At 31.5% G+C, this 13,818-nt stretch overlaps 1 protein-coding gene across 2 annotated transcripts in view; it reads right to left on the bottom strand.

Annotated features, from left to right (window-relative positions):
- Positions 1-353: 353 nt before the first annotated feature.
- Positions 354-13,818, bottom strand: part of LOC114337315 (serine proteinase stubble) — a 578,368-nt gene continuing 564,903 nt past the window's right edge. For both annotated transcript variants that reach the window (XM_050645522.1, XM_050645521.1), the window contains exons 12-13: positions 9,635-9,784; positions 354-570 (exon numbers count right to left, since the gene is read on the bottom strand). In XM_050645522.1, coding sequence (XP_050501479.1) covers positions 436-570; positions 9,635-9,784 — 285 coding nt within the window. In that variant the 3' untranslated portion in view covers positions 354-435. The remainder of the gene's footprint in view (positions 571-9,634; positions 9,785-13,818) is intronic.

Genomic DNA, 13,818 nt, shown 5'->3' with positions numbered 1-13,818 from the left:
AAATTTAGAATCAAACATGGGAAAAATATTCTAAGTAAACCAAAACGAATAATAACCAAATAACATCCAATCAGAGAACGTAAAATTTAAGATGTAACAAAACACGTCGAACACGTATAAAAACTATTTACATTGGACAGGTCTGCGAAAAAATAAGAATTTTATGTAAGATTGAAATCACTGAAAAACAAACTTCACAAAAAAATGGAACCATTTATGGTGTTACAATAACAATTATTTTATCAGTAGTAATTAATTAGAGAATTTTGTGAATTTTCATTAGTGAATTATTTTACATTTATTTTATACCCTATATTATGTAGAAGAATTTTGAAATATTAACCAAATTATAGTTTCAAATTTTAAACATTTATTTCTTTTATTTGAGAATAATTTTTAAGGAACTTTTTTTTTAATACTAAATACCGACTTATGTTAAGTCACAATTTTAAGTATCCATGGTACAAATTTTGATATCCTAGTGCATACTCCTGGTAGATTGGCTTCCGCACATCCTATGCCCCAAGATATGATCCCCGCCAAAAAGTACTTTCCGTCTTTTCCTTTTACCTAAAAAATATAAAAAAGTTAAAATTGTTATGTTTGTTCTCAAGGAGTTTCTACCTAGGTTTTTTTTATACTGTACAATACTTTTTTAATTTTACATCTAATAGTAAAATATTCATATCGAAAATTAATTTTCGAATCTCCCTCCTTCATTTTAATGTTTTGAATAATTGCGTATGCGATTTTTATTTTTATATATTAATTATTTTATTCTTTATTTTTTATATACCCGCCTATCTTTTATTGATTTCCGGACCAATCGAATTTATTATATATTTTCTTCGGTTGCAAGGATATCTACTTCTACTTCCACTGAATCACATTCATATTTTGACTACTGCCAGTAGAAATTACTGTTGACATTAAAGAAGTTCTTCTTGTTCGTCTTCTTAAGATGGCATCTTCTTTCGAATGTTGGCTGCCATTATGATGTACATAAAGTTGTCGAATTACTTCTCGCAAATAATATTGCAAGCACAATAGGAATACGTCACTTTTTTGCCGCGAATTAGTTGTGGAAAAATTAATTTTGCCGCTTTTTTATTTTTTTTAATATTCGATGTTTCGCTAACTTTATATGAACTTACAAATCACAACAACAAATAATGTTTTAAATTCAAATCGAGTTGGTGCTGAATTTGCCGCTTTTTTGCCGCTAAATAGTTGTGGAAAAATAAATTTGGCGCTTTTTTATTTTTTCAACATTCGATGTTTCGCTAACTTCACATGAACTTAGGGAATCACAACAGCGAATAATGTCTGAAATTTAAATTGAGTTGCTGCTAGATTTGCCACTTTTTTGCCGTTAATTAGTTGTGGAAAAATTAATTTTGTCGCTTCATTACTTTTTTAATATTAGGTATTTAGCTAACTTCATACAGAGTGGGGAATTAGTGCGAAGAAGTCCAATTACTCGTTTATTGTAAGAGATACGAAAAAAAGTTATTTAAGTAAAAGCTGCACGGATAGGGTCATAATCTAAAAATATTTTTAAATATACAGGGCTACCGGTATTGAGAGAGTGACACAAATTTATGTTCTTTTAATTGGAACACACTTTATATTTTTACATTTTTGAATTCTCTTCTACGCCTTTTACCTAAACTAGAGGGTCTTGTAATACTATACGAAGTAGTTTAAAAGATAATTACGTTTTTTTTTTTTGTTAATGTAGTAGCAATGTTCACACCCTGTAGAATTGTAGTAATTTGACATAAAAATTTCTATTTATGTTCAAACGATTTTTAATATAGTCTAATATTGTTAAAAATTATTAGTACAGCTAAATGTTTAATTTTAGCATACAGAGTTGGTTAAAACACGGAATGAGTATTTACTGAGTTTTCTTAAATGGAACACCCTGTATTTTAATATTGTAATGAAATAATATTTTATGGTACTTTTTTATTTCTTAAGCATTCCCTATACCTAACTGCTTTAATTTGTGCTTAATTGTTATTCGCACCAGCAGGGCAGATCAACAACAGACGCAATTTTCATTATAAGGCAGTTGATAGAAAAATACAGGAGTAAAGAAACAAACGCTCATATAGTATTCATTGATCTTGAGAAAGCATATAATAGAGTTCCTCGAGCGATTCTGTGGTGGGCACTCAACAAGAAAGGAGTCCCTGGTGCATATGTAAAGATTGTGAGGGATATGTATGAGGAAGTAACGACTAGTGTTAGGACAGGTGTGAGAGAGACCGATAAATTTCATGTGAAAGTAGGAGCACTAAGGCTCGGTGCTTAGTCCGTATTTATTCTCATTAGTTTTGGACCAGATAACAGCGAAACTACAGGGTAACATTCCATGGTGCTTAATGTATGCTGATGATGTCGTGTTAGTAGGAAATAGAGAAAGAGACTTAGAACAAAAACTGGAACAGTGAACACGAGCTCTGGAGGAAAAAGGTTTAAAACTTAGTAGGACAAAGACAGAGTATTTGGAATGGTCATTTAAAGATGGAGTTACTACAAATAAAATGGTATCTTTGGATGGTGAACTGATTGTAAAAAGCAATAGTTTTAAGTACCTGGGATCGGTAGTACATAGTAATGGAGAAATAGATGGAGATGCCTGCAGAAGAATTTGGGCTGGATGGATGAAGTGGTAGGTAGCGATTGGTGTGTTGTGTGACAGAAAAGTTCCAATGAAGCTGAAAGGAAAATTCTATAAAACAACCATAAGACCAGCTATGATATACGGAACTGAATGTTGGACAGTGAAAAAGAAAGAGGAAGAACGAATGCATGTGGCGGAGATGGGAATGCTTAGATGGATGAGTGGAGTGACAAGAAAGGATAAAATTAAAAATGAGTATATTAGGGGAAGTCTAGGTGTGGCACCAATGGATGCCAAAATGGGAGAGCATAGGTTGAGATGGTTTGGTCATGTTCAACGTCGAGACGTTAATCATCCAATACGAAGAGTAGCTGAACTGCGGATTCCTGGAAGGAGTAGGAGAGGAAGACCAAAGAAGACGTGAGGGGAGACGATTAGGCAGGGCATGTTGGTAAAGGGGATTAATATGGATATGACGCAGGATAGAATTGTGTGGAGAAATGCAATTAAGGAAGCCGACCCCGCATAAGGATAAGGCAAAGAAAATGATGATGATGTTATTCGCACCAATAATCTTTACTAGGTACGTATTTTGACATTTGGCTGAAATGGAACAAGAGAAGGAAATTTTAAAATTTATGAAGGAGCTTATAGAGGCAAAAAGAGTACTTAGAAAAAATGGAAGAAATCATGAAAGAAAACCGAGATATGAGTAAGGAAATAAAAGGACTTACGAACAAAATATAAGTGCAAGAGAGGGAAAAAAGGAAGCAGAATATCACAATTTCAGGGTTGGTTAAGGAAGAGAGAAAAAAAAAAGGAAATCTTAAAAGAAAAAATAGAGACATTTTTAGAAAAGTAGCTACAAGTAACAACTAAGATAACAAATGTAAAAAAGACTAAGGATATTTGTATAGTGGAAATGGAAAACTGTGAAGACAAAATGAAAATTCTTAAGAATAAATACAAGTTACGGAATCTAAGATCAATAATCGTATATATGAATCCAGACCTGACAAAAAAGAAAAGAAATTTCAGAACTACATTGCTCAGAAAGCCAAAGAAGAGAAAAAAGAGGAAATCAAACTAAGATAGGGTATCTGAAACTAATAGTAAACCGGCCAAAATGGTTTTGTGACGAGTAAAAGAACGAATTGGTAGAGGCAGCAAATTAAACAACAGACAATTGACAAAGGACGGATGCACCAATGGATTACATGGAGAAAAAACAGGATAACGAAAAGAACAAAGACAAAGAGTATTTACATAAGAAAAAAATAAGGGCAATAAAAGAAAATCATTTGAAGTTTGGAACGTGGAACGTACGAGGGATGAATGATGAAGGTGCAATAAAAACAGTGGAAATAGAGGCAAAGAAATACATACTTGACGTGTTAGCAGTTAAAGAGACCCATATAAAGGAAACAAGAAATTCGGAGCTGGTAGATTATATTTTGTTTAAAAGTGGAGGAGAAACAAGAATATATGGAGTTGGCTTTCTCATAAAGAACCAACTGAAGAGAAATATCGTGAAGTTTGTTCCTATTTCCGATAAAATGTGTTGCCTAGAAATAAAGTATAAAAGTAACATCCCACTAATTAACGTACATGCACCAACAGAGGAGAAGACGGAAGATTCAAATGATGAATTTTATGAAATATTAGAAAGATAGTACAATAAACTGAACAAGCAAAACACGAGGATGATCATGGGATTCATGGGGGATATGAATGCCAAAATAGGAAGAGAAATAAGGTACGGAAAAATAGTAGGAGGGAAAAGCAAATATGAAATAACAAATAATAATGGAAGGAGAGTAATTGAGTTCGCGGAAGAACGGAACGTGAAAGTGACGAGCACATGTTTCAAGCGCAAGGATATATATAAAGGAACCTGGATGGCACCAAATGGGGAATACACAAATCAAAACGATCATGTAGTTATAGATAAGGCACATCATACAGCAATAAAGAATTTAAAATTATGTAGAGGAGCAGACATGGACTCGAATCACTTTCTAGTCAAGATAGGTGTCAAGATAAAAGAAAGAGAAAAGGGAAAAAATAAAAAGAAAAAAACTAGAATTAAAAAATTTGATGTAGGAAAGCTGATGGAACCAAAAGTGCAAAAAACAGTTATGAGAAAGAATTGCAACGAATTACAAACACAGCAACCTGATGGAAAAGTAGCATATAAGGAGCAGCGAGCAAAAGTAAAAAAAAATCAGACAACATAAAAGAGCGCAAGTAATGAACAAAGAGTAAAAAAATATAAGTAAAAAAGAAATTAGAAACTTTTACAGAGAAACTAAGATTTTTCATGTTGCTTAAGATTTTTTCTACCTCTTCTTCTATTGGTTCCTGTACTTCAATATTGTTTTCTCCTATTGTCTGCCATTCCTCTTAGCCTGGGTTTTCGTTTCTCTCCATCTCTCTTTCTTTTTTTCTTCGTCCCGTAATAAGTTTCCTTCCTTGTTCTGTATATACACATTGTTATTATATCTGTTTTCCCTTTCTTAGTTTCTCTGTAAAAGTTTCCAATTTCTTTTTTACTTTCTTTTCCTTTTTATCAGGTCTGGACTAATATATAAGATTCTTGATTTTAGGTTCCGTAACTTGTAGCATAAGAATTTTCATTTTGTCTTCACAGTTTTCCATTTCCACTATACAAATATCCTTAACCTTTTTTACATTTCTTATCTTAATTTTGTTACTTGTAGCTGCTTTTCTAGAAAAGCAGCTTTTCTCGCTTTTTCTTTCAAATTTTCGTTATTTCCTCTTTCTTGACCAACCCTGAGATTGTGATATTCTGCTTACTATTGTCCCTCTCTAGCTCTTCTATTTTGTTCGTAAGTCGTTTTATTTCATTCCTCATATCTCGCTTTTCTTTCATAATTTCTTCTATTTGTTTTAAGTACTCTCTTTGCCCCATCTTTATTTCTTTAACCTCCACCATAAGCTCTTTCATAAATTATTAAATTTACTTTTCTTGCTCCATTTCAGCCAAATGTCAAAATACGTACGTAGTTAAGATTGTTGGTGCGATTAACAATTAAGCAAAAATTAAAGCAGTTAGGTATAGGGGATGCTTAAAAAATAAAAAAATACCATTAGATATTATTTCATTACAATACTAAAATACAGGGTGTTCCTTTTAAAAAAACTCAGAAAACACTCAAAAAAATTTAGTTCGTAATATTGACTAACAGTGATTACTGAATAGTATTTCGTTGTCACAACAATTTAATTTGTTGTTTCAACGAACTTTTAGACATTGACGAATGTATTTGGTTATTGTCACAATGATTGAATAATAATTGTGAGAATAACTAGAGTACATTAATCAATAACACTCAATTTATTCAGCCAATAACTTAGTTTCGTATATTTAATAAATAATGTTAATTCTGGCAGCAACTCACGTTCTTGATTTCGTAGATGACAAGCAATTACCTTGGTTTATCGTGACAACGTACAGATTTCATTAAAACAATGTACAAATGTTGTTAATATAGAGTAATATATGATTATTGAATATATGTTATTTGATTGTTGTGACAACGAATGCATTAATCAATCTACTACTGCATTTAATACCCTTAATCAATGCGTCATTGTGACAATAATCGTAGTTGTTGAGACAATAAATGTTTTGCTTGACCATTTGAAAGTTAACGGCTTTTCCTTATCGTGATACCCCTAGCTTCTCTGTGTTACCGAAGTGCCGAATAATAATTGCATTTCGTTTTCAAGTGTAGTTCGTAGTAGAAGGAAGTTTTTGTGTGTCTATTATCGTGAAATTTCGGTCGAATTCTTTTTAAATGTATTAATTTTTTTCGAATCCTGAGAAAACTAATTATTTTTGAAAATTTAAATTTAAAATAAAATATTACAGTATTATCGAGGGTCTGAAGTTCCTGAGAACCTCTATAATGATTATTTTAATAAGTCACAGGGGTGAAAAAGAGAAAATTTAGTATGATTTTTAATTTCAAATAGGCATACCATTCAACAGAAACTTTTTGTTTATTCTAAGGGACTTTCTGCCTTCGGTAATAATGTAATATTTTATTCTGCGTTTAAATTTTTCAAAAATACTTATTAGTTTTCTCAGAATTCCAAAAAAAAATGAATGTATTTAAAAAGAATTCGTTCGAAATTTTGCACTTTCGCTCTTAAAAAGGATTAAAGTGTTATACATTTTTGGAATCACTATTTCAAACGCTTTTAAATAAGCTGTCACATGACGTACTTTCCCATTAAAAAAATCAAAGTTACGCCGCGCCTGTCACCTGAAGAGGGATCGTGTAAAGTTCGAAACATTGATGTTATAATATAATTTGATTATTTTAAAAATCGGCCTGTCCGAGCGTTTTGTTTATGTGCTAAAAATAAATAAATTAATAAGGGGGTGGGGGGAGTGTAACACTTATTCCAGTACACTGTATAAGTGAAATCATATGAAAAATCACACTGTGTAAAGTCCTTTAGGTTAAGGACAAAAAAGGGGGATTTAAAAATTATTATTAATCAATTAATATCATACATTGGGCTATTGCATTCAGTAATTATTAATATAAAATACGTTCATAGTAGGAATGAACGAAACTGATTGTAAGAATGAATAGAATTGCTTGTAAGAAAAACCGTATTTATTGTGGGAATGAACGGAATTAATTGTAACAATAAACGGAAATAATTGTAGAAATAAACGAAATACGTTAGGAGAAATAACACTGCTATTGACACAACGAATAGTCTTCGTCGGTCAATAAGCGACGTTGTTGTTTCAATAAATAGTGTTCGTTGACTCAGTGAACAGAGTTCGTAATACCAATAAAGTGATATTATGGTATACATAATGAATGTTCATCCATTCAATAAACGTAATACATTGGCTCAACGAACGAAAATAATGAATTGATGAACATCGTTTTGTTGTCCGAATAAAACCAAGAATTGGACAAATTTTAAGTATTGCGTTTGTTGTCTGAATTAACATTTTGATTGATATTACGTACCTTTTTCGTTGAGTGAATACCTACTCATTCCGAGTTTCGACCAACCGTTCCGAGTTTTTAACATAAAACTCATTCCGAGTTTTTAACAATACTAGACTATATTAAAAATCGTTTGAACATAAATAGAAATTTTTCTGTCAAATTACTAAAAGTATGCAGGGTGTGAATGCTGCTACCAAATTAACATAAAAAAGTAATTATCTTGTAAACTACTTCGTATATTATTACAAAACCTTTAGGAAAGAAAACAAACAGGATAATCCCAAAATTTAAAAATACACAGTGTACCCTATAAAAACATAATTTTGTGTCACCCTGTCAATTCGGGTAGCCCTGTATATTTGAAAATATTTTTAAATTACGGTCCTATCCGTGCAGCAACTTTTATCTAAATAACTTTTTTTCGTATCTCTTACGATAAAGGAGTAATTAAACTTCTTCGCACTAATTCTCCACTCTATATGAAGTTAAACCCCCACCCTAAATACCTAATATTAAAAAATAATAATAAAGCGACAAAATTAATTAACGGCAAAAAGCGGCAAATTCAGCACCAACTCAATTTAAATTTCAGGTATTATTCGCTGTTGTGATTCGCTGAATTCACATGAAGTTAGCGAAACATTGAATAAAAAAATTAAAAAAGCGGCAAAATGAATTTTTCCACAACTAGTTAGCGGAAAAAATGGCAAATTCAGCACCAACTCGATTCAAATTTGCAACATTTTTTGCTGTTGCGATTCGCTAAGTTCATAATATGAAGTTAGCGAAACATTGAATACATGTTGTTCTGAAGCTATTTTCTTGTGGCATTTTTATAATCAAGTATATTCAAATGGGAAATAAGCCACAATTTTACCTAAAAATGATTTTATTTTATAAAATTTTATAAATTTTAAAATTATATAAATAAAATCGTTTTTAGGTAAAATTGTGGCTTATTTCCCATTTGAATATACTTGATTGAATACATATTAAAAAAAATAAAAAACCGGCAAAATTAATTTTTCCACAACTAGTTAGCAGCAAAAAGCAGCAAATTCAGCACCAACTCGATTTGAATTTGAAAATTTTTTTGCTGTCGTGATTCGCTAAGTTCATAAAAAGCGGCAAAATTAATTTTTGGACAACTAATTAGTGGCAAAAAAGCGGCAAATTCCTATTGTGCTTGCTATATTATTTGCGAGAAGTGACTCGCTAACTTTATGTACTTGCCATTATGATTATTTGAACTCTGTTCGCTGCTGGTCTAAAATGTTGGATAGACAGACAATTAAATCACTGTCTGAGATTCCGCAGTCATTACGTTTGTCTCCTTTCGACGCTATGCTTTCTTAAAATATTTACCTGTATGATATTCCGCAAAAGCTGGTATTTTTTCCTCTCATCACCTGGCCAAGGTATTATAATTTTTCTATTTTTATTTAATTTTTCAGTTCTGTTTCTTTTAAAAGTTTTAGGAAGACTTCATTAGTGACTCTGTCTATGTAAGATATTTTCAGGATTGTTGACTAAAGCCACAGCTCAAAAACTTCAACTCTTTCATCATCATCTTAGTCAAAATTGCTACAAATGTACAGTATAGGAGGATACTAAAATGTAACATGTAACATACAAACATGCGCATTTTTATGTTGACAGTCAAAGCTATGGTTATTAGTTTCTTTGCAAAGTTATTATTCTCGTATATTAAAATCAAAATTGTTTTATCTGTGTATATACGTCCGATGTTTTGACAGTCAATGATAACTTCAGAATTATTATTTGGTTTCTTATTAAAGATTTGGTTTTACTCAGATTACATAGGTTACCGTAGGGGCATATTAACATTCCGGGGAAATTTTAATAGATGAACCGAAATCATCTTTTAAAATCTTCAAACCCCCTTTTCTTCATCTAGTCGGTAATTTTTAGTGATGAAAATGTATATTGGTTTTCTTTGTTGTTATTATTATTAAAATGTATTTTTATTTCTTCTTACCTGCAGAGGTCCTCCTGAATCTCCTTGACATGAATCTTGCCCTCCCCCTTCATATCCCGCACAGAGAAAAATATCAGGAATGAATTCATGTCTACCGGCTCTCAAAAACATACTTTTGCATCTATCGTTGCTTACTATAGGAACTTGAACCTAAAAACATAGGCCAATATAAGTATATACCTATTGAAAGAATAAGTAGATGAAGGTATTGACAGACATGAACTAAAGTAGTTAGTACTATGTTGGAAAAGTAGCTTATGCTACTTATTATGCCTGGTTGCACCAACAGATCTTAAGCTTAAGACTTAAGCTGAAGCTTAAACTTAAGCTTAAGATTAAGCTCAGCTTACGAAACATACGCGTGGCATCATTACGTCTTAGATAAATTTTCAGCTTGCCACAATGGATTGCCACGTGGATTGCCTAAATAAGAATCGAAAATTATGGTGCAACGTAAGTGAGAATTAAAGCGGCGCTATCTATAAGCTGAGTAGGGCTAAGCTGGAGCTTAAGATTTGTTGGTGCAACCAGACATTAGAGAACTGCAGCTAATATTGCGACTCTATTCAGAACTACAACATAAAACTAACAATTTTTTAGTAGTTTTTAAACTTCTAACTTTATTTTTTACTTAAGTATACTGTCTTTCTTTAAATTGACTTCCAATGAAAAGCCACGTTAGTTATTATAAATATACTTCGCTAGATGCTTTCAAGTAAAGTAAACAATATTGAATGTTCAAATGAAATATGTAGTAAAATATGTGTCACATGAAATATCTGACAGATGTTTTAATATGTTAATCAAAAACATAAGAAATAAGTGGCCAAAGACTTTAAATACTAGATATAAACTAGAAGTAGGTAAAAAGGTGAAAAAATAAAGAATAAAATAAAATAACGAAGTATTACTGTATCATGCTCAGTATCGGTATCAGAAGGTTTGGAAGGAAATAACAAACGTACAAACTTGGATTAGTTGAAGAATTGATTTTCAGAGAATGACAATTTTTTGATACAATAGAATCCAGAAAAGGGCTGTATGATGAAAACGAAGTGTTTATTAAAATGGAAGGAAGAAGTATAGAAAACGTCAAAATTACAAGGATTTTGAAGAAATATTTGACATCCAATATCGGGCTCCAGTGAATCGTTGTGGATGATTAAGTAGTAATTGCATATGATGCTGAACAGCTGAGTTATCTGCTGTAAGCTGTCAAGATTAACCTTGTGAAAACATAATACTTCACAACAATAAACGAGGAAGTAGTTGTAGGAATACAAATAAAGGAAAACATAAATGAGAACGTAAGACGAAGAAAGATGCTAAACAAAGTAATATTAGCATATACTAAAAAAGCAGTACGGAATATAAGAAAAGCCAGTTAAAGCAGATGGGTAAATAAATAACTGAATGCAGCTCGATAGGCACATGAAAGAGGAGTTAAACTGCAAGATCGACAGATATTGCAAGATTTTAATATAAGTCGACAAAGCCATGTAACAACAGCAACATATATTATGTAGAATATTGGGACAGATGAAAAAGGGTGAGTGGAAGCAGTCAGAGCAAACTGTTACATCTTTGGATATACAGGGTGTTTCATTAATAATTGTCCATATAGTAACTGGAGAAACCTTAGCACAAAATACGAAGATTTAACCTAAAACACTTAAATAAAATATGGTTCCTTACTGAGTTACAGGGTGTTTTATCTAAAAATTTAAAAATTATTTTTGCTCAGCATTTTAAAACTATTTCACGTATCCTTTTCATACTTGGCAGAAAGTGCGACTACTATACACCCTACCAAATTATGATAAACAAGCGTTTCTAGCTACTACCAGAGGCGTACGACAGGGGATAGTGAATGGTCGACCCTGCTCAAATTCTACGCCACTGGAGGAATTACTATTTTAGTGCCATTTTTAGATTTTCCAATACTTTCTACATAAATAATATACTCTTCATTGGTAACGATACAATCATTAGTTTTCGAGATATTTGAAGTTAAATATGAAACGGCACAGTTATTTTGATTAATTTATGATATGATTCATATGATTAAAATTTAAAAATTATTTGTACCCAGTACTTTAAAACTATTTGACCTATCCTTATCATACTTGGCAGAAATTGTAGGTACTGTACGCCCTACTAAATTAAGATAAACAAACGTTTCCAGCTACTACCAGAGGCGTACGACAGGGGATAGAGGCTGGTTGACCTTTCCCAAATTCTACGCCACTGATGAAACTGCCATTTTGGTGTAATTTTTTGATTTTGCAATACTTTTTATGTAAATAATGTACTCTTCATTCGTAACGATAAAATGATTAGTTTTCGAGATATTTGAAATTAAAAATGAAGCGACACAATACATTAATCAAAATAACCTTGTCGTTTCATTTTTAACTTCAAAGATCTCGAAAACTAATGACTTTATAGTTACGAATGAAGAGTATATTATTTTCATAGAAAGTATCGGAGAATCCAAACATTGAACTAAAATAGCAATTCCGCCAGTGGCGTAGAATTTGGAAAGGGTCAACCATTCACTTTCCCCCGTCGTACGCCTCTGGCAATAGCCAGAAACGTTTGTTTAACAAAATTTAGTAGTTTATACAGTACCTATACTTCCTGCCAAGTATGAAAAGGATAGGTCGAATAGTTTAAAAATGCTGAGCAAAAATAATTTTTAAATTTTTAGATAAAACACCCTGTAACTCAGTAAGGAACCACATTTTATTTAAGTGTTTTAGGTTAAATCTTCGTATTTTGTGCTAAGGCTTCTCCAGTTACTATATGGACAATTATTAATGAAACACCCTGTATATAAATAATTGATCTTCACCAAATTTCGTTATTTTAACTTTTAAATTATTACAAAATAATTATTTAGCATAAACTTGAATGAAAAGTGAACATTCCAACTATACCTATGTAATAAACAAAAGAAACGATATGTCGTATGCATTATTCTGCATTAACAAAGTGATAAAAAGGCTTGAATTAAAAATTGAATAAAAATACAGGAATTATACTGGTTGATACAGTACCTACCTAAACAAATTTGAGTTGTTTTTGGTTTAGTTATTCAAATAATACAATGGAGAAGACGGCTCTTGTAAAAATTTTGGGCATTACTCACGACCCAAAGTATGGGTCGTGAGTATTATCAAAAATATAATAATATATTGTACAACAAGAGAGAAAAAAGACATATTTCTCACGAGCGCAGAAGTTTGTTAGCACGAGCCGAGGTACGAGGCGAGTGCCGCAAATCAAGCGAGGGAGAAATATGTCGTTTTCTCACGTGTTGTACACTGTACTTTTTCTATGGATGCGTTTTTGTCAAGAGTTCAATCTTCAAAATTAAATAAATTAGGTGCTATTTTGTAGATTATATGCCAAAATTGAAATAAAATACATATTATACACATATATAGGTATTTAATATTCTTAATATTTATATACTTTTATTTATTTAAAATTATAGTTACCAGTTATATTTTAACAGTTTTGAAAGTTAATTCCTCGTAAGTTTTGATTTGACACATTTTATTTGACAAAAATATTTGTGTTTGTATTGTGCATATTACCATGGAAACCGCGATTCTACGTATGGAACCCGTGAGAAAAAATATTTCTCACTTCAATGGCCGACTTTTCTCACACCCTGAGAAATTGTTCGTTTTGAATGTATGTAAGTAATGAGAGAAGTTGCACATTGTATATCATCCATAGAAAAAATATATATAGCTAAGAATCTTTTTAAAAATCCTTAACTCTTTGATGCTTAGACTAAGCTTAGTCTTATTAAATGCAATATAGATCTAATGCAGTTCATAATTTTAAACTAAAAATCCACGACGAAAATAAAATTCCTGTAGCTGGCTGTATACCATAAATCACAAAAAATACAGGATCCTTTGTAAAAGGTATATTTAAAAGACCCCTCCCCCATGTGATGTAACTCTTATTGGGGTCTTTTAAATATACCTTTTACAAAGGATCCTGCATTTTTTTAAACTACTTATTATATTATTAATATGAAACATAATAGTATATTATTCAACGAGCATGTAATGATGGCTATTACTCACGATGATGAAGTTTGCGACAAAAAAGGGTAAGTCCGTGATAATACACATTTATGACATTTATTCTAACATGACATTCTA

This window comes from Diabrotica virgifera, chromosome 3 (genome assembly GCF_917563875.1).
Source record: "Diabrotica virgifera virgifera chromosome 3, PGI_DIABVI_V3a".
NCBI classification, from domain to species: Eukaryota; Metazoa; Arthropoda; class Insecta; order Coleoptera; family Chrysomelidae; genus Diabrotica; species Diabrotica virgifera.
This window is presented reverse-complemented; position numbering and strand designations above follow the sequence as displayed.